This window comes from Lepidochelys olivacea (genome assembly GCF_965140295.1).
Source record: "Lepidochelys olivacea isolate rLepOli2 genome assembly, chromosome: 12".
Lineage (NCBI taxonomy): Eukaryota > Metazoa > Chordata > Testudines > Cheloniidae > Lepidochelys > Lepidochelys olivacea.
Window position 1 is genome coordinate 9,569,241 of NC_140422.1, and position 22,193 is coordinate 9,591,433.

Sequence of the window (22,193 nt, forward strand, 5' to 3'; positions counted from 1 at the left end):
TAGGCAGCCAATAAAAGAGGAGATAAACAATGCAGCTGATTCATACCCAGCCAGGCTTAGACTGTGATTGCATCACTGTTCCAGGCAGATCTCCGCTCTTTGTTGCAGTCGCACTAGCTCACTCCTGTAGTCTCTATGCCCACACGTCTGGAGGTAAGTCTCAATATTCTTTGTATGTTTGTTTTCACTTCTTTTATTTGGACACTGAAACATTAAATCAACCCCCAGCCACACTTCCCTCATAAGGATGGAAACTCTTTCACCGTGAATGAAGTGTAAAGGTAGTTTTTAAAGGATCAGCTCTTACGATGCAGGATTTTCCAATGCATTTCAAGGAGGCATTTAAAGCCTCTGACAACTTTCTGCAGTCCCCTTCATTCAAACTGCCAGCCTTGACAAGCTGTGGTTAGAAACCACATTGTAGTGTGGGCGGTAAAATGAGCCCGGATTTTAAAAGAAGAAGGAGCTAAATCTCTCTACCCAGAAGAACTGAGCTGTTGGGAGGGCAGCACCAACAGCGTTTTTCCCAATCAAGGATCCTTTTGCATCCCATTTAGGGACTGACTCTGCCACTCTTACTGTCATTAAACAATACCTTAATCTGTGATTAGTCCCACTGACTCTTTCTGCAACAAGCTAGTTCCCAATGTATGTAAAGGTAGCAAAACTGGGGTTTCTGATTTTAAGGTCAGATCCCCACTTGATGTAAATCGGCAATTTACAGATGAGTTGAGAATCTTGCCCAAACCTCTAGATGTATGGGGGGAAATCCTGTTTCCAGCTGTAGTTCATTGTATAAAAACAACAAGTGGTTTAGAACAGAGATGGGTGAAAACAGATGTCATTCTGGTTTTCAAAACCTCTTTGGTCAGGGTTAGATTTTGCAAAACCAAAATACGGGGGTGATTCAGATCTGGTTCTCATTTTATTTGTGCCACCAAAGTTTCAATAATTGATTCCAGTTTTACCTAGTTTTCTTTTTAAAATAAAAATAAGCAAAACCAGGAGCGATTTGGAGCCAAAACTCATTATTAGACTCTTTCAAACCCGAACATTTAGAGATCTGAATAAACGGTTCTGGTTTTACAGATTTTTAGAGATGAAAAATGATTTTGGTTTTGCAAACCTTTTGATTGTTTATTTTTCTCCACAGAAACCAAAACTAAATTTAGGGTGGTTCCACTTTATCCAATCCCCATAATATTTGAGGAATAAATGGTTCTTTTTTTTTGCCTGTCTCTGATTTGGAAGAGCTTTGTGTAATTTTGCCCATAAAATGACTGGCCTGGCTCTGTTGGTCTCATGCCATACTGGATGTGTCCTTTACAAAGTATACTGCTTGAAGCAGATGTAGGATGTGTCCTTTACAAAATACACTGCTTGAAGCTTGAAAAAATAGATTATGTACTTAACCTCTTCATTTTGGGCATCAGAGAAATCTCATGTGTCTGAAATCTTTCCTTCCACATAGTTGTTGCCATCCAGCTCAATAATTCGTTCACAGCGGCATAGAGAGGATCAGTCACAACCCTGCCTGCCTCTGAACTGAGCTAACAAAGTCATTCTCAGAGGCCGTCATGTAGCTACTGAATGAGTGCCTTGTTCTAATAGTTCCTGCAGGAACCACAGCTAGTGCCTTCGGATTCAGTCTAGAATGCTGATGTTTAAAATAAAAAGCAAAAGGTCTAACTCATCTTGTTGCATCAAACTTACTTTAGACGGGGAAATTTTATTGATCAACCGATGGACATTTTAGTCTATTATATGAATTAGGGTAGCACTTGGAGGCATTAACTGAGTTTGGGGCTCCATTGTGCTTTAGGTCAGGGGTTCTCAACCTTTTTCTTTCTCAGCTCCCCTCCTTCCCCACAACATGCTATAAAAATTCCACGACCCGTCTGCGCCACAAAACCTGTTTTTTTCTGCATATAAAAGCCAGGGCCAGTGTTAGGGGGTAGCAAGCAGGGCAATCGCCTGGGGCCCCGCGCCACAGGGGACCCTGTGAAGTTAAGTTGCTCAGGCTTCGGCTTCAGCCCTGGGCCCTAGCAAGTCTAATGCTGGCCCTGCTTGGCGGACCCCATGAAACCTGCTTGTGGCCCCCGAGAGGACCCCAGACCCCTGGTTGAGAACCACTGCTCTAGGTGATATCAATATACAGTGTAACAGCCACACCCTGCTTGGAAGACCTTGAAATTTAATTAGGCAAAATAGACAAAGGATAAAATAAAGGTGTGTGGTTATCCCCATTTTGTAGATGCTCGGCTGAGTCACTGAGAGATTGTGATTTGCTCAAGATCACACAGGCTTTCTATGGCAGAGCTGGGAACTAGAACCAGATCTCCTGCATCCTAGTTTAATGCCTTAACCACAAGACCGCACTTTAGCTGAATCCCCAACTTAAAAAGAGAGTTCTCAATCTATACCCCTTACTCACCATTTAAATCTGCAGTTTAGAGCAGCATTAATTCCTTCATGGCAATCTGCTGAGTCTGAGGGAAGTATTCCATTTTGAGCTCTTATGACACTCTGATCTCCAACCATGCAGTATTCTCATAAACGGACTTCTGAAGACCCTTTTCTTCCCTCTCTGTTTTCCTTGTCTCAGCTCTGTCTGTTCTTGTTGCTTTCTTTCAGCACAAAGTATAGGGGAGCTTTAAGCTCATTATATTTTTAAAACATCCTCACCTGTTATTAATAACACCTGACTCAGACATTAACACTCAGGCTGTGTGGGAGGTTGCTATCTCTAGTCAATGGGTATTAAGGCACATATGCACGTGGCCCTAGGGATCTACTATATACAAATGGTGGGCCAAATTCTCTGCTGCTATAAATGGGCACAGCTCCACTGGCTTCAGTAGGGTTTTGCCAATATACCGCAGCAGTGAATTTGGCCTTTTGTTTTGCTGTTCTGTTGACATACAGTATCCTAGTAAATAATAGCACATCTGTAAAAGGCATGGCTCTGGAGGTAGATTGGAATGGATTACTGCATTATTACCGTTTCTCATGGGAATTATCTTTCTGTCCAGCATGGAACTATAAGAATTTTAATCTGTTGTTTCCCCAAATTATAACATTATCCTGGGAAATCAAGCATTGTATTATATAAATGTAAATAGTGCCCCCATAGTTCCAGGTGATTATAATGGGAACTGGCCATAATATTGATCACTTAGCACCTCATACTTACAAATGGTAAGTAAACCTCAGGATGCCCCTGTGTGGTAGGTAAAATTTTTCCCTAACTTTAAAGGACAATCTGACCCAGAGCATGGTAATACAAAACCTTCTGAATGAGGGTGAAGAGTAGTTTGGGGAACAAAGAGTGGTGTAATTTCAGTGTACCTTGGCAATGACAGCAAAAGCAAATCTAAGGAGGTCTGTTTTTCTTCAGGTTTCAGAGTAGCAGCCGTGTTAGTCTGTATTCGCAAAAAGAAAAGGAGGACTTGTGGCACCTTAGAGACTAACCAATTTATTAGAGCATAAGCTTTCGTGAGCTACAGCTCACTTCCTCAGATGCATATCGTGGAAACTGCAGCAGGCTTTATATATACACAGAGAATATGAAACAATACCTATTACCAGCAGGACAGTGGGGTGGGAATAGGTATTGTTTCATATTCTCTGTGTATATATAAAGCCTGCTGCAGTTTCCACGATATGCATCTGAGGAAGTGAGCTGTAGCTCACGAAAGCTTATGCTCTAATAAATTGGTTAGTCTCTAAGGTGCCACAAGTCCTCCTTTTCTTTTTGTTTTTCTTCAGTTCTCTCCCCCACTAAACGGCAGAAAATGGCCAGTCTGATGCCCGTAATAGCCCAGGAAGAGCTGGATCACTTTATCTTCACCAGGACAAGTTCTGGCTTCACCCTCAAAGCCTTTCATGCTCCTCAGAACATTAACATATCACTGAAGCTGCTGACCAGCCAGAATACAACAGAGAGGTAGGTATCATATTTGATTTACTATATAAACAGCTCAGGAGGACAGTAGTGCAAAGAGGGTACCAACATGGACTGTACCATTTCTGATCCCAGTTAACCTTTCCACTTCAGTGACTACCAACTGATTAAAAGAGACAAAGTGAAAGAAATGCATTGAATTGCACTAGGTGAGAAATTTGACATATGTAATGACAATGGGGCTTGATCCTGCAGTCATGATTAATTCTGTTGTGATTGCATCAAAGGGCTCCAATCCAGGTTCAGTGCACCATTGTACTATGCACAAAACAAACACACACAAAGAGCTCACAATCTAAGTTTTAGACAAAACATGATAGGTGAATAAATGGACACATACGAGAAGAAAGGGAGAATGGACAATTGCAGTAGAGATAGGATTGAGTGCATATATTAGTCATAACCACGAACTCTGTCACAAATGGACGTCAGCCTAACACTCACATAACTCCAATTTATTTCATTGGAGTCACAGGCATATAGGGATTTTGAGGTCAGGCCCATACTATTTTTTTAATGGTGTGGGACCAAATCACTCTAGTGAATGCACTCATTAGGCTCTCAGTTTCTTGAAAGGGCATTCAAGAGCAGAACATGGCCTTTTTAGTATCTGAGAAGTCTAGATCCTTAGCTGCTTTTTCTAGGAGATATGCTTAAGCTGAAAAATTCAGATTTCAAATATCTTAAAGTAGTATATGGAGAGGTTGGCTTTTCCAAAACAAAGACAGGAATAATTTATCTAATCCAAGTGAGATTTCAAACACCCGCTAAAATTCTGTGGTGCTTGCATCCAAGGTTTCCATGTCTGGTCTTTGGTTGTGCTTGAGTCTAAATTCTTTCATTTACGGCATTCAAATTTGAATTTTGAAACCAGAACCAGTCTGTCTTTAGTGACGACCTCTATAGGGCTCAGGGCCCTGATCCAAATCCCTCTGACGTCAATGGAAAGACTTCTGTGGAGGTTGGATCAGGCCCAAAATGAATTAAGTTTGAGTGTTCTGCTTTTTTATTTTTTAAATTCAATTAAAGTGCAATAATTTACTAATCTAAAATAAGAAATATATTTATTTGGTAGTTTTTTCTAAAAGGCTTGCCCTCTTTCCCCTGTGTGCCCCCCACCTTTTGTTTAAATAAAAAAATAAAGTTAAATCAGACAACAAAAACTAATAATTTATTTTTCCTTTCTGGATTTAAAGTGTTGCTCTAGTTATAAAAGTGATTATGGAAAAATGAACCTTCTTACTCATATCTGCTCTTTAAGTGTCAAGTCTCTGTTTGGTTTTTTCCCCCCACTATTACCAGCAATGAGAACAAGATGGATTCTATCCTGCCCATCATTTGAACTGCTAATCTAGTTCCAATGGTAGAAATCCATATTGTTAGTAATGACGTTAAGAGGTAGAAATAAGCACAGTTTGTAATATAAACTTTGGAGCCACAATTTATTTATAAACACGGGCATTACCATACTGAATAGCCATTATGTTTGCAATGGAAAGGCTGTTTTCCTTCTTTAAAAAAGAACCCAGCTTGGACTGCCTGGCCTGATTTTTCTAAACAATGCATGTTCAACTGTATTTGTGAAAAGTGCTTGCACAGCTGCACATCTAACTTGAGTGTGCTGTTACTGCCATTGCCCGTGCAATATCCATTCACAAATATATTTGATCTGGAAATTAGTGACCCCAAATATGGAACCCACAGTGTAATTTTTAGTCACTTCTCCCTTTAACTGCATTTTTATATACTTCCATGAATTGTATATCACATGCACACCAGAGAGGATTCCAACAAAAAGCAAAAATACAGGAAGCAACTTTTACTATGATAGGACTGGGCTACAGCAGTTAGTCCCTGTCTTACATTTCCACCATGCATTTCATAGTACTGTGCTCCAGCAGAAGGGAAGTTACCAGCAGCCTCTTGGGCACAGGCAAGCAGTGTTGGGCTGTGTAATGGTGGGTGAGAAATTTGAACCACACCTGCTTAAAATAGTTTTTAGAGAATTTTTCTAAGAGTCTCCCTCCTCTGTTAGCAGTTGCTGGGGGGAGTGGGAACAGGAGCTGGTTTGGAAAACAGATGCTAGTTTGAGGAGTTGTCAGATAACTCCCAATCTCTTACACCAGTACCTGGGATGGATCAGGAAATGGGTATCAGTTCAGGGATCAAAGAGCCTCCTGCATGCTGCTGAGGCTGATCAGGGACCAGGAGCCATTGCATACAGTTAGGAAGCAAATACTACAGGGGTCCAGGGTGCTAGCATTACCAATAGCGTAATCAGGCCAAATCCTGATGTCTTTACTCAGTTTTTACTTAGGCATACTCCCACTGAAGTCAATGAGGCTGTCACTGAGTTCAACGGAAGTTTGCTGAAGCATGAGGAATTGAAGTTAAGATCTTAAGATTTATCAAAGAGTACCTACTGCAATAAATATATCCGACAGCCTAAAAACACACAAAGAATAGAATAGCAAATCTGTGATTTATATGGTGTGCAATGTTTGGGACTGAATTAAGTTCCCAAAGTTTGGAACAGTTGGGATCAGAAGCCAAACTATCAGCTGGACCCTCTTCCTAAATATACAGATTTGTTTTTCAGCAGGAAACACTAACTGGGTTAGTCTTTAAAATAATGACAGGGGTTGAAATCCTGGTCCCATTGAATTTTACCATTGATTTCTGTGGGCTGAAGATTTCATGCATAGAATCAGCAATTCAGAAGATATTGCAGATGGGATCATATTTTTAAAGTTAAATGCAAGTTAAGGAGGAGTGATCCTGTAGCAGAACCAGTTCATTTATCTTCCTTGAAACTGAACATTCTGATCTGATCCACAGATCAGTGCTACCATTGTACAACTGAACAAAGAAGTTATTGTCTGAAGTTCTCAAATAGTCTCAATCTTCTACCGATTAGCAAAATCTGGTTTCCTTATACTTCTTAAAATACATCCCACTGGAATTTAAGAATAAATCCCGTCTGAGTAGAAGTAGATGCAGCTCCACGAAGTCCCTAAAGTTACATCTACCACTTACAGTAGGTCTGAATTTGGCCTCATGGCTTTACCTTTACTCTCTGATGTGGTTTGATCCCATCCATACAGGCAAGATTGACTGTGACTGAAGCTGGTAGAATTTGCAGTGTAGAAGGGACATCACTGATAGCATAAGGAAAGCATATTTTTAGGGGAAAGGCAGGGAAAAAAATCAGTTCAGAGAGGTAATTTTTTCAGTTAGTTTAACTATCCCAAACATTCTTCCTGCCCTTGCATTTTAGATCCTGATAAATATATATTTGATACTAATGGAACTAGCTTCTTTCTCGTACATTTTACAGTTTTAATGTGAAAGATGTTTTGTAGTCAAGAAAACATTGTTGGTATTAAGCACCAGATAATGGTAGTGGTGGGAAAACTCTACCAAGTCATCCGTCTTTCCAATATCACACAGTATGACTGTTACTCAGCATGTCTGTCTGAAATGCTACTTCTTTATCCCTTGTTCTCTGTTTGCAGTGAGTTGAAGGTGCTACTCCAAGATGTAGCAAACACACGACGCATTCAGTCTGAACAGCTCCTGCCTTCTCTTGGGATCTACCAATCTCAGGGACTTCTGGGGGTCGTGACTGAATGGATGTGCAATGGATCCCTCCACTCACTCATCCACGAGGTAAGGAAGAGTAGGGATCTTTTAGAGGGGCTCCTTTATGGGTGTTAAAACTGTTTAGAAGCTAGGGCAATAATAAAATGAGCAAACTGTACCTCAATTATGGGTATTAATTTTGCAACAGCGTTGCTAATACTTTTCATCTGTAGATCTCAATAGATAGTGTGAATAGTGACTGCTTTATAATTCTAAAAGATATATACATATCTATATATATCGTGGAATATTACACTGAAATGAATGTTGATTTTTAGCACCACCTGTACCCAGAATTGCCTTTTCCCCTACTCATGCGGATTTTGTCAGATGTGGCTGATGGATTATATCATCTCCATAGACTAGACCCTCCTCTCCTCCACTACAGCCTGAAACCCTCCAATGTTCTTTTGGATACACAATACAGAGCTAAGGTGGGGACGTTTTAAACTTAGCTTTTTGTCTTCATTATTTTCTTGACATGAAACCAGAACAATTTCTCCAAAGGTATGCTTGATTATAGGATTATTTATCAGGCATCTATCCTAATATAAAATACCAGATCAATATTTGACACCAATAATGCCATATTGTTGCTACAATTCACCATTCACTCTTCCCTACAGATAACAGATTATGGTCTAGCCTCCTGGAGGAAGCAGCAAAGATCAGTCCTGCAGAACTGCAATAGAAGCTGCTGGGATTTGATATACCTCTCTCCTGAAATAATTGAAGGAGGTGTGCCCTCACAAGAAGGAGATATTTACAGGTTAGTACAGGTTTTTAAAGGAAAGTTATAGCTAAAGGAGACCTACTTCTTGAGAGCAATTCACATAGTATTGAATTTAATGTTTCTTTCATGAAAATATTGTAAAATTGTACGACAGTGAAACCTACAGGTCACAGTGTTCCATTCAAATAACAGCTGTTATACATATCATATCTGCATAACATTCCAGACTAGGAATATTGCATCATTTAGTTAAACTTGAAATTCCTAATGTTTGAAGGAAATTATTTCAATACAATTTGTTATATTAAAAATTAAGATTTATGGCCATACCTCTAGGTTAAGCAATTGCCAAACTTCAGCTTCAAAATATTAATTTACAGTAAAAAAGTAGAAAACTGTTGCGGATGACATGCTATGAAGTATATTCTCATCTTGACTTTTTGTTTTGCATATATATCCAAGTGTTTTTACACCAATATTGATGTTGATTTAAGTACATTTAAACATTACAGTGACATATCCTAGAAGTTACAAATAGAAAAAAAAGATCTAGGGCCTGATGCAAATTTCACTGATGTAAAGAAAGATTCATTGGGCTTTGGATCAAGCTTTAGTGGGTCAACTAGTTCATTCCCTTGTCAGTATGCTCAACACTACCAAACACTTTATAAGTACTGGGGGAAAAAATGAAAAAGAAGAAATGAAATTTTCTGAAACCCACAAATGGAAATTAGGTGAGGTATTATTGGAAAATAAGCTACAGAATTTAAGAGCAAGGCTTTCCCCTGAAACAGAATTCTAACTGGTCTTTGTATAAGGACAGCCCAGTTGGAAACTGAAATATAAAAGTTTGCAAAAATGGAAATCCTGCCAATAAGGAAGGACTTAGTGCAGGGATGGGCAAACCTTTTGGCCCAAGGGCTACATCTGGGTGGGGAAATTGTATGCAGGGCCATGAATGTATGGCTGGGGCTGGGGATTGGGGTGCAGGAGGGAGTGCAGGGTGTGGGAGGGGTCGCGGGGTGCAGGAGAGGGCTCAGGGCAGGGGTTTGGGGTACAGGAGGGGTGTGGGATGCTGCAGGGAGCTCGAGGCTCAGGGCAGGGGGTTGGGGTGTAGGAGGGAGTGTGGAGTGTGGGGGGACTCTGGGCCGGGGTTTGGGGTGCAGGAGGGGTGCAGCATGGGGCTCAGGGCAGGAGGTTGGGGTGCAGGAGAGGGTGCAGAGTGCGGGAGGGGGCTCAGGGCAGGGGGCTGGAGTGCAGGAGGGTTGCGGCAAGGGGCTCAAAGCAGGGATTTTGGGTGCAGGAGGGGTTTGGGCTCTGGCCCGATGCTGCTTACCTCGAGCGGCTCTGGGGTGGCAGCGGCACGCAGTGGGGCTAAGGCAGGTGCGGGATTGCCAGCCCTGTGGCACAGCTGGGCTAAGGCAGGCTTCCGTGCCTGATCTGGCCCACGCTGCTTCTGGAAGTGGCCAGCATGTCCAGCAGTGGCTCCTGGGGGTGGGGTGGGGCAGGCGGCTCCATGCGCTGCCCTTGCCTGTGGGTACCACCCCCGAAGCTCCCATTGGCCTCAGTTCCCCGTTCCAGGCCATGGGAGCTGCAGGGGGTAGTGCCTGCGGGCGAGGGCAGCGTACAGAGCCCTCTGCTCCCCCACCTCCCTCCAGGGGCCGCAGGGACATGGTGCCAGCCGCTTTCGGGAGCGGCGCGGGGCCAGGGCAGGCAGGAAGCCTGCCTTAGCCCAGCTGTGCCACAGGACTGGCAATCCTGCAGGCTCGACTGAGAGCCCTGATGGGCTGGATCCAGCCCGCGGGCCATAGTTTGCCCTCCCCTGACTTAGCGTAACATGGAAAATACCCTTCCCTTGAACTAATGAACTCAATTTTTCAGTAAGTAATCATAACACCAACACAGATTCCAAATTAACAAGCACAATTTCATTATTGTTTGCCTCTAGCTTTGGAATGCTATGTTGGGAAAGCGTAAGCAGGCAGAAACCTTTTGAAGGTACGTATTTCTCTCTTTCTTGATGATTAATTATATTTTTCTGAATTTATCCTCCTCTAAGCAACACTGATACCAACAGACCTGTCTTTTCAGACCTCGCTTTATCTCAAATCCCTATTACGGTGCTTGGAAGGATTAATTTTTGATCAGTAAGTGTCAGTAAATATTGATTTCAACGTACACATACAAACGAACAAAAATATTTCCAATGATAGTTGAAATCTACAGATAGGCAAAGTAAGACAAATGCTGCTTGATAACTTATTAGAGTATGATTTAAAGATATTTACTTTGTATATTTTGACATGTGATGTTGGCAATTTGTGTTTGAATGGTTTTAAAACTTTAACTTTTTGAACCTCAACATCTACCATCAATTGTCTGACACTCCCATAATTTTGTGCAACTGTAAAAATTCAATAAAATTGGGAAAAATTTAAAAATAAACAGTATTATCTGTCAAAATTATAAAAAATCAAATTCTGCCAACTGTGTATCCCAATAATGCACAGTTCCATAGCTCTGCATCTCCTGTAGAGAGTCCTAGCCCCAAATGAAGATTCTTTTTGTAAAAGAAACAGATACCGTCTCAGGGGTAGCTTTAATGGCATAATTTTTACTATGTACTACCTAAGCCTGTTCACTGTAGCACTCTATTAAATTGTTATTTTGACCTTTCTGCTTAACTTTAATGCATAGCAACAGCTCTTTGGCTTGTGACAGCCAGCATACTAACATCACAATCCAGCATACTGACATTAGGCAGCATCTTAGGGTATGTCTACACTGGAGCTGGAGAGTATAATTTCCAGTTTGAGTGACACACCCATGCTAGCTCTGATCCAACTAAGAAGATAAAAATTAAAATGTAGCCATGGCAGCATGACTGGTGGGAAGGGCTACCTGATCAGGTACAATCCCAGTCAATCAGAGCTAGTGCAGGCATGCCTACTCAAGATGGAAACTGCATCAGTGTAGACATGCCCTTAGTGGCAAGTAACTTGTCCAGTGAGTAGAACTGAGCTTTTATACATGTTTAAAAATCAGTGAGAGTTTCAGGTCTCAAATAGGAACTTTTAGTTCCTGCTAGACTGAAATTACTATGAAATATGCTACTTTCTGCATATTTTATACCAGAAAATGAAAATAAGGAATTTTACAGAGTTGTAGATCTTTAAAGCACTGTATAATAGACTGAAAATTACCCCCATTTTACCAATAAGGAAACTGAGGCAGTGGTAAATGATTTGTTTAACATGACAGCCAGAGCTGAGAACTAGACTTTGGAGTGCTGATTCCTGTTCCATTCTCATTCCTTTAAAGAATGGCTCCTTTTAACTTACAGTAAACATACTTTAAAGAGGGATCGGTTTCTTCTATTCTCTCAAGTTCTATGACAGTGACAGTGCTGTATCGTGTTCCTGAATATGATCCTTCTTACTCCTTCTCTTACAGCTGATTGCTCTAACAATGAGATTTCAGTTTGAGCAGTCATATGTGAAGAAGTATGTGCCTCTGTACTTGATTATCAAACTACATTACAGTTAGTACTCTCCTCTATCTGGAAAATGGCAAGGGCTCCAGGTCTATCTATCTATGGGACTTTCTTTTTCACTACATGGTCCAAGAAAAGGAAACTACCTGCTTGCCTACGGTGCACTAAACACTACAGAACCCAAGAATCAGGGGTTTTGAAAGCAGCAAGATGTGGAACTTTTCCTGGCAATTGTTTAATGACTATTTCTATTAAATATTACTCTAAAACAAGTCACATTACATTTGTATAGCACCTTTCACCCAAAAGGACCCTAAAGTTCTTTACAATTTAACACACACATTTATTTATGAGAATCACTTCACTCACCATCTCTCGAGTGGAACATATAACTATTCAACACACACTAACACTGCACAACCCTTTTGGACAAAAAATGAAGGATAGTTTCAAATTTAAAATTTAAAAATTTAAAATTTAAAAATTTCAAAGTTTAAAATTGCAGAGGGAATGAAAGCAGGCAGGATGCAGTTACCCCAGCGAGAATCTGGCCATTACATCAAGGCTAGCAAACATCCTCATTCTTACAAAGAGTGCCATGACCACAAGTGATCAGGCTCATGATTTTACATCTCTTCAAACTTCCCTAGTGCTTTCTCAAGACATGCAGGGCTCCTGCAAAATTCATCAACAAATACCCCATATACACCTCATTTTCCATATGTAATGCTCCTCAAGTTCAGCTTCTCATTTTCTAGTATGAATGAAGATGAGAATTACATACTTGTATATTTCAACCATTGGCTGGCTCTCAAGTACAGAATACGCAGGCATATGCCATAGGGAGAGGTGAGGGGGGCAGCATGCTGTAATTCTGCAATCACATTCGTGAGTTGTGTGTGTGTACATGATCTCAGAATAAGCCAGTGTCTTGGCTTTGCTGATTGCAAGTCACCTAGCAGATTACTCTGTTTTTTATGTATGTAACAGCTTTCATTTCGACAGACTTTACAGGCTCAGATTAAAAATATTATGCACAATATACTCACGCAAGGCAGTGCTTTCATATTTTTTCACCGCCATTTTGTAGCTGCCCAGAGGAATTAGATTCTTTTGTGCATGAAGAGAATAATTTTTTAAAATTTGCATGCAGAATTGCATACAGAACTGTGTGGTTAGGCTTCTCACACAGTAACTATAACTGCAAATAGGGTATTTGTGCATGCAGGTTACCAGTTATGCATGCATACCCAGTTGTGACTTATTGCTTAAACAACCCTTCTAACCAGAAATAAATGGACTGCTGCCAGTAGGTATAAATGAGTATTGTCACAGTTGGTCAGCTTTACTTAAGAATGTGTTGTTGGGTTTTTATTTTTTGTTTTTAAAGAGTAGTCTTAGTTTTAAAATACAGAAAATAACCTGTACTAAACAACATCTTAAAATAGTTCTGAGGGTTTTTTAAATAACATTTTTTCATTCTCTGGCAGGCAAAAAAAACCTGCTGGAAGTTGTGACGGGAGTCTGTAACGGCCTGCGGCCTGGGACTGAAGCAGAGTATAAACAGAACAGTTTGCCCCAGAGAAACAGGCTGTTACAGCTCATCATCCTGTGTTGGCACCAAGACCCAGATTACAGGCCCCAAACTGCAGGTAACATTCAGTATTTGCTCTCCCCTTGTTGCTACAACAAACAGTTTGAGTGTCCTAATTAATGCAGTGTTGTTGTAGACCTGAAGCTCTGTGTGAACTCAATAGCTTGTCTCTCTCACCAACGGAAGTTGGTCCAATAAAAGATATTACATCATCCACCTTGTCTCTTTAATGTCCTAGATCATTCTACAGTAATGATGGCACAACAGAATGTTGTAACCCCAGCGCGGGATGAAACGGTTGGGGCACTGTCACCAGAATACTGTTGTGTTTTGGTTTGGGGTTTTTTTAATTCAGATGCCATGCCCTCCTGTATGTGGTTTAGTCATTTCAAGTGGTGGTTTAGTCATTTCAAGATTTTTAGTTTAAATATAGTGTAGTAAGTTTAGCATAGATAAAGGCTAGAAATTACTGGAGATTGCCAGCTAAATTCAGTATTTGAAGAATGGCTGATTTACCTTTAACAGTCCCATCTCAAATTAATCACCATTCCCACTGGAGCAAATCCCACTGTTGGTTAAAACAGAGTAGCTATATTATACCAGCTGAGGATCTAATCCTCTGTTTCTAAAAAGACAGCCCTGAAACACGAATGACAAACTATGGCCAAGATTTTTCAGACCTGTACACAGAAGTGTCCAACTAGCCATCTGCACATGCTTTTACTGTGATTGCTTTGTGCAATCATGAATAAATTAGGTACAAATATGCAGGTTTTTCTGTGCACATTTCTGAAAATCTGATCCTAATTTGTTTATATTAGATCAAAAAATAAAAATATATAAGGCAAAGTTACTTAGAGGTGATTTTAAAGTTTTTAATATGATTGCAACAGAATAATAAAATCAGTGGAAGCACATTGGTGCATAGATATTTGCTTATTTGGATACGCATACATCCTGTATTTAAAATGCATTTTTCTTTCCAAAGAATGTGCGGAACTCTTAAAGAGAATTTTGAGCACTTTTAGCAAGGAGAAGATTTCAAGCGCAATCTACAGTTTGATTGATGCAAAGGTTAGTGCAAAATTCAGATTTGGTCCCATACAATTGCATTGCCTGCTTTCTGTGATTATCATCGTTGAAATCAAACAGGAATTTGTCTCTTTGTTATTGCTTCAAAGGGCTAAAAGTTAAAATTTGAAGATCAGTCCCTAAAAGCAGATAGAGCTAAAATACGTCAATCCAAGATTTAAACTCAGCTTCAAAAGTCTAATCCAGGATTCACAAGTGAGACTCTCCATACTGTATTACTGATAAGTATGTGAGTCACAGACAGTTGGGCCCCCTCACACTGTTCTTTCAGCAATAGCAAATAGAAGGATGGTTCTAGGTTAACCAGATGTGTTAGTGAACTAGCCTTTCATCTCTGAAGTCCCCAAGTCAGTTTCTGTCTGAGGTTACATGCAGCTTCATCCTAGTGTCCATTCCCATGATCAATCAGGCCACCACACAGCTGAGAGTGAATATTAGTCTCAGTTTCATCAGGTCCAGGTCTGGGACCGCAGAGCAATATCTGATGTCAGGATTGAGATCAGTTGTCAGTACAGCCTGAAGGGAAGGTAGCACAGGATACTGATGCAGCTGGGATTTCTCATGGTACTAAACTCACAGTCTGTGAAGTGAAAATGCGAAAAGTCTCCTGGTTTTACCTCATTTGTGCTGACTTGATGAGAATAGTTTTACATCCCAGATTTTGGGAGATTTTTTTTATACCTCTTCTGAACTCAAAAGTTGTAGAGGCTGCAATTTGAGAAATGGGATGTGTGATTTGCGGAAGACCAGATGTAGAAGTACCCCAGAAAAGGAGAAGCAGCTCCCAGGCATTGGTCTTTTTGGTGGCATGACATTTATGACGTGATTTTGTAATGCACCAAAAAAGCCCTACTTTCCCCAATGCTCACAGCTATGAGTACGAAATAAATATCTGTAGAGAAAGGCAAAACAACCCAATATTGTTTCAGTAGGTAATAGAACTGTACTCTGGGTGATTTTACTCCTAGCTGCAGATCATGTGGTGTATGTGCCTGATATTTTGGCAGTACCAGCATGAATGTTCAATGTATGATTTTTTTAGTCTCATTTGGACTGAACGTTGTGTATATTTTACTAAGTAAGTGTATTTTTTTGTTTGTTTCAGGAGAGAGCAGTAAATGCCAGCAAAGGCTCAGTTCCACACATGCTTCAGACACATGTGCACAATCTAGAGGTAAGCAAACTGTGTTTTCTTACATATGTACTTGAGGAGGAAAATTTTCCAAGGGTATCTAAGTCCCATTATCAACAGTGACTTAGGCACTTAGACTCCCTAAGGGAGGCTGCCTAGTAAGGCAGGTCTTTTCTATCAAGAAGATAGAAGTAATTTCTTATCCATTTTCATCCCTGTCAGGTCCTCTGTGCACAGAAAAACAGCAACCAGCTTATCGACAAGAGAGTCCCTCTAACAGCACAGAGATTGTCAACTGTTCTTGACAGCCCTGCAGGAAGAGAGAAGGCTAATCAGATGGCACTTGCAGATATCACAGCGCTAAACACAACACAAAAAAGAGGTATGCAGGACTGAGACCATCTTAAAATATTTTTACCTCTAAGTACTATAAAAATATTAAACAATTATTTGTCGGCTCAGTGTCCATAAAAACATGCCAAATGTCTCCCTCTTCAGAGTGCAACTGTGATATAACTCTTGATATAACCAGAGCAACAGAGTCCACTGCAGTAGAAGAGTCTGCCTTGAGAACAGCAGTGGTGCAAGATTTTTGCAACTGTTCCTCCATTGGGAGAACTCACAGCTAGCCAGTGTATTCCCATACCTGAGTGGACATTCACTGGGTTCAGTGGGGTAAACCAGGCAGCCATAGAATTTGCTGATTTACTGTATACTCTGAACACCCTCCACCAGTAAGACACTGGTGGTGCTCTGACCATAACTTAAAGCTGCCCTTCCCTGGCATTTCAAGAACTGGCTGCTCTTCCTCAGAGAGCAAATCTATCCTGGGTCTAGTGGACCCTGCTGGAACAAAGAGGTGCAATTTCTTTTGCCTTTGTCACCATGAGTGAGTCTAGCCCTCTACAATGGTACTTATATGGCCCTCAATCACCACAGTGCTTTTCTCTACTTTCTAATACCTGCTGTCAAATGTCTCCACATTAGAAAGTAATTGCTTTGGAAGAGTCCCGTCTCTTCAGAAGTCCATGAATGATTCATGTTAGCCATTCCTACCTAACCATATCCTTCTGTTTTTCCACTGTGGGCTTGTCTTGGCAAATGTTCGACAAAGTATTTAAATCCACGTGTATTTCATGTATATAAGCAGACTGGAGGTGTTGACTTAAACATTTCTTCTTTGTTCTTTGATGGTTTTGTTTACAAGATCTGAGCCACAGAAAATCTATTATCTATCTTTGGTGACATCTGAATACATGGGACTTATGATACATGTTTCTTAATACTTAGTACTGAAATAAATTAGTGGCTGTTTCTTTTGGGTAGAACAGGATTTTCCTCAACTTCATCCACAAATTTACATAAGTCCACAACTATAATCAACAAGTTAAAAGGACACTCACAACTTAGATGTAGCCCAAAGTTTACATTTTTAAAAACCTTTTATAAAATCTACAACCCACAGAAGAGTTTCTAGAATTAAAACTCAGTTGAAACATTTGAGCTAGACATTCGATTGCAATGTTATTAATTTATTTGTATCAAGGACCAGGGCTCCATTGTGCTAGATGCTGTACAAACATATTACAAAAAAAGATTGTAGCTCTTTGGGACAGGAAAAAAGTATGAGACCCAAACACTACAGCACCAACAAGCTGACTAAACAAAAGTGATTGACAATATTCAAGATGAGATAAAAAAAATTTCCACTTTTAATTCAGTAACCCATGCAAATTCTTTTTGCAATATATGATTTAAGTTTAGTGTCCCTTATACATTTCTAATTTTACAAATACAAATTTATTATTTGGCCATTAAACAACAGTCCCATTATGTGTAGTGTAACAGAGGTGGTATGCTGCATGAAAAGATGATGCTCCACTCCTGGGAATTCATCATTCATACTCTTGCATAAAACAATTTTCTTAAAGTTTGAGAGATGGAGTATGTACATAACAAATGTCAAAAATTCATAAGAGGGAGGATCTAGCAGCAAGTGTTCACAGGATGTAATATTTACTACAAGTTAGTCCTCTAAACTCTGTTTTAATTAGAGATCCAGAACTATCCATTGATGAATCCCTACTATGTTCAGCTGTAGTCCAGTTTAAAAGTCTTATCTCACCCATCTTTATTTGTTCACAGCTCAGCCAGGCAGTAGAGAATCACCTCTGCAGCATTCCTTTCCCACCCCTTGTACCTCTGATCCACATGCAGGCAGAGAAGATGGTGGTCAGTGTCAAAGGGACCCAAAGGTGTGGCAGCAGCAGCCACTACAGTTATTGCTGTCACCTGAGCACAGCCCCCATCATAGCCAATTTCAAAGCACACAGTGTGAACAAACATTAACAGGTGAGATTCCAAAGAAAAGGCTGATCCTTTCTTAAAGTCGAGTTTGGTCCAAAAACCAGAAGCTAATATCAATGTGGTATAGTAATATTCTACTTTGCCACACTTTACCCAATGTCTCAGATAAAAACTGTACTTTGGCCATACTCTTGTGTATTTACTGGTAATTAGTGTAACTCCTCTGAAGCTGGTACTTGCCATTGTAAGAAACAGGATACTGGACTTGATGGACCATGAGTCTGCTCCGTTTGGCAATTCCTGTGTTACTAAAAGCTCAGACTTTGGCCTTCAAAGCGAACTGTTGTTCAGAATAGGCACATTGTTCAGAAGTCGACTTTCACCGGAAAGGGGTCTAAAGAAAAACCTCACAAAATATAGCAAGTTTTGTGGTGAAACAGGCCCACAGAGTTTATAACAAATGGGGGAAAAAACCATTGTATGGAGTTTAACCTTTTATTGTGACAATTTCTCACACCTCCAGCAAGGTAGTTCTTGGGGATGCAAAAGATTAGTTGGAAAAAGACTTCCCCTCCACCTTGTTTTTATACTTTCTTTGGGCTAGACCCAAAAAAGGCCTCAATCTTCCTACTGAGCAGCTGTGAATAAGGCTGACTTTTGGTCTGCGAAAGCTGTCTCTTTTTTCCATAATGAAAAAGTTTGTAAAAAACAAGTTTTTCACTTTGACAAAATGAACCATGGTGATCTCCAACAAGCTGGACATTCTTCTGATCTGTTGGATGCTGGGGACATGGTTTCTGGGCAAACCAACAAAAGACCTCCTGTAAACTAAGACAATTCAACTCATGGCCCAATTGGTAACAGACTAGGAAGACTGAGGCATGGTCTCCTAAGTACAGGTGACCTTTTCTTATTTCCTTTCCCTTACTGGAAGGGCAGCCTAATGCAGAGTTTCTGCATAGATCTGGTTTTGGTGTATGCATCTGCTAAGATGCTCCCATCTCCCACTGAAGCAATGAAAGTACGGAACAGTACAATCCTTCAGATCTGCCTGTGGTGCCGTCTGCGCTTCCATCCTCTGCTGAGCAGACTAATACTCTCTAGACATAGCTAAACTACTTTACATAACAGTTATACAGATGATAGATTACCAGGATCAGACCTGGGAATCCCCTCCCCTTAAGTCATCTTGCTCACTAAATATTATTTTCTGTGCTAGTTTTGAACAAAGACTGCAAGCAAATGAACTCTTTACCAGCTCCTGTTGCTCCACTGAATTTACATTTCTATTAGTCACTTCATTCTTGACATTAATGCTGCCACTAGCTAACAGTTTAATAAAAAAAGTCTGACAGTTTGGCATATCTAATTTTGTTCCTTTTTATTCAAGGTCCTTGCTGCAAAGGCAACTGCTGCCAGATCCTAGCCTGTGGGCGACAGACTATCTTGAGCTGCATGACAGAAGGGCGCCTCAACCACATCCTTGATGTCCTTCGCTCCCAGCGAGTGTTGTCTAAAATGGACTATGAAATGATCACCTCTTTCCCCACCCTGACCAGCCGTGCTCGTGCTTTGTTGGACACTTGCCTCTGCCTTGGAGAGGGGGCAGCTCAGATCGTAGTGACTGTGCTCTCAACTAGCAAATGTAGCCCTCTGGCACGAGGCAGCCACATCACAGACAGCCCTGCTAAATTAAATAGACGACTGCAGTGACTTAAGTTATTTTTCATGGCATATTTCATGGATCGGTGCACTGGTAACGTGGAATGACATTAATTCATGTTCATTTCTCATTACCCACTGACTAAAAAGTCTGTTCCTTTTCCTACTGCTCAGTGACTTTAGTCCTCTAAGAGTTCGAGACACCCATTGCCTGCAGAAATAACAGGGCCTGGTAATATATATTCCAACTTGGACCTCTGAGATGGTAGGATTATGGGAGTATGCCAGAGTCTAGTTCAAGTCACATGTCACTTATTATTTCCTGGTTTCTTAATGGAGGTAAATTGATTGTGACTTATTGGTGGACGGCTGAGAGGAAGGCTGGTGGTAAGCTCTTCCAAGTCTGAAAGCACTTAACGATGGGCTGTTGCCTGGGAAGGAAGAAAGAAGCTGCTTTTGCCAACAGCCAAGAACAGCCAAGCAAGCTGTTGCAGTGAGAGTGAAAATCATTAAGGAATAAGTTTTCAGGATCTCTTCAAACGAGCCTCTTACATTTAACATCTTGCAAACTGAACAATTTTTTAAAAATTTTTCTTGCACGAATGCTCATTTGTCCTTGTAAACTGGCACACTTACATTTTAGCAGGTGCAAATTCAGAGACTCTTTTGCAATAAAATGGCCCTAAACAGGTTAAAGTTACCTGGATACAGCATGTTAATGTTGTTCCGTTTATGAATGTTACAGGTATACAATGTGAAGTTAAGCTGTAAGATAAGAGGTGCCAAACTGACCACTTTGGAAGGACAGTTCCATTGAACTGTGAGCAAAGATACTAACATCAAAGATTATCTTTGTTAAAATGAAAATGAAGTGCACAAGGTGTCTCCATTCAAAAGCACAGTGGGATGCCTGCAATATTCACAACACTGGATAAGCCCAAGAACATTATCATTACAAGATATATAGATATTTCAGATGCCAAGCTACATTGTTTTGTTTTACTGCATTGCAATTGTTCTTTTCTTTTCCAAGATGTTCAAGTAATCCTATGGTTTGATGTGTTGGAATTTTAAAGGCAGGAGTAGAGTGTTTTAAGGTATATTTATACAAGGGATTATTTATTCCACATGATATAATTTGAAACCAATGCTTTAGAAGTTTTAAAATAAATGTTTTAGAAAATTCAGTCAAACTGTCTTAAGGTTGTTTTGTGACTATAAAAATGGCTAAAATTTAAAGCAGTGTCAAAGTATGTTAGAAATGTCATTTTTTACTTTATTGAGGGGGCCAACTTTCTAGCTCTTAGAAGTTTAATGTTTCATGCTACATTTTAAATGAGAGACTTCTGTTTCTCCAACAGACCACAGAACAGCTTTTGGTACAACATAGGGCTGTTGTCACTGGTCAAAAAAGGAAAGAGTCCCTCCACTGTATTCCTTCTTTCTGTGAAAGGAAGCACAACTGTCAAGACTCAAATATCAGGAATCCATTCAACTGTTGTACTGGAGTTTTTAAACTTCTATATAACATTGATGGGGCAGTAGACAACCCTAGTTTAAGATATATTTTGAAATGAGTGCCTGATTTTAATGCATATCTTAGTCTTTGTCCACCCATATCCTCTATCAGTTTCTGAAAGATTTCAGATTTGCACAAAACTTTCACTTCTATTTACTTCCATGCAGTTACAGAGAACCTCAGCAACCCATACTAACACTGTATTTTCTGCATATTAAGTGAAATCCATTATATAAATATCTATTAATATAATAGATTTACTTCCTAAGTGGTCTTTTAAATGTTTAGCATCCTCAGAAATAAAGCAGAGCAAGTAGATAGAAATAGTCGGAAAATAATACAGATTCATCTTTAAAAAATGCTGTCTAATACATCTGCTGAAAATCTGAACCCCAGAGATGCAATGTGGGAGAAATCAGGTAAGCAGTAATAGTGACCAAGTAGTGGACAGCTAATTGCACGTGAATTTGTAGAGTCCTGCATGGATATAAAATTTGTATCTGCATGCAATCCGCAAAAATGATCCGCGGATGTGGATTTCCATAGATATAAAGCCGCTATCTGTGCATTTGCAGAGCTCTATGAATTTGTGATATAGCTAAACAAAGGCCTAGTGCATTTTGGGACTGGGTTCACAGATTTCATGTAATGGAGTATGACTGTAGTATTCCCTTCTATATGGTTTTGGCGTGACCACAACTGGAATATTACATTAAGCTCTGGGCATCCAATTAATGGACAGATGTGGCCTGAAGTCCAGAGAAGAGCTACTGACATTAAAGGGATTGATGTGAGGACTGAGGGAGAGGGGGAAAATAGTTGTTCAGAGGTACCTGAAGGACGTAAATACTAAACACCAAGATGGAAAAGGGATTATCAGGTACAAGAGGGTATTGTGACAGATATGGCAATTTCCTGCAATATCCCTGGAATTCCTTATTAAGTTTATGTATTATTGCAGGCCAAGATTGTATGTAACCTCTCTATGGGGAAGATGTGGTAGATGTGAGACCTGGAAGTTAAAAAGACTATATTCAAAATGTGCTGGTCATGTA

General features: G+C 40.2%; 1 protein-coding gene across 2 annotated transcripts; it reads left to right on the forward strand.

Annotated features, from left to right (window-relative positions):
- Window positions 1-29: 29 nt before the first annotated feature.
- Window positions 30-20,727, forward strand: LOC311528916 (receptor-interacting serine/threonine-protein kinase 2-like; the record flags this gene model as incomplete). 2 transcript variants are annotated; one of them, XM_084644421.1, is made up of 12 exons in its annotated part: window positions 30-153; window positions 3,769-3,946; window positions 7,480-7,633; window positions 7,885-8,040; window positions 8,233-8,375; window positions 10,288-10,337; window positions 13,323-13,484; window positions 14,415-14,500; window positions 15,624-15,692; window positions 15,873-16,032; window positions 17,796-18,002; window positions 19,348-20,727. In XM_084644421.1, 12 exons carry the CDS (start codon window positions 30-32, stop codon window positions 19,668-19,670), a joined length of 1,812 nt encoding a protein of 603 aa, XP_084500547.1. In that variant the 3' UTR covers window positions 19,671-20,727. The 2 variants fall into 2 exon arrangements, with proteins under 2 accessions (XP_084500547.1, XP_084500548.1); XM_084644422.1 differs by lacking the exon at window positions 17,796-18,002 and having other exon boundaries at window positions 62-153.
- Window positions 20,728-22,193: the final 1,466 nt, after the last annotated feature.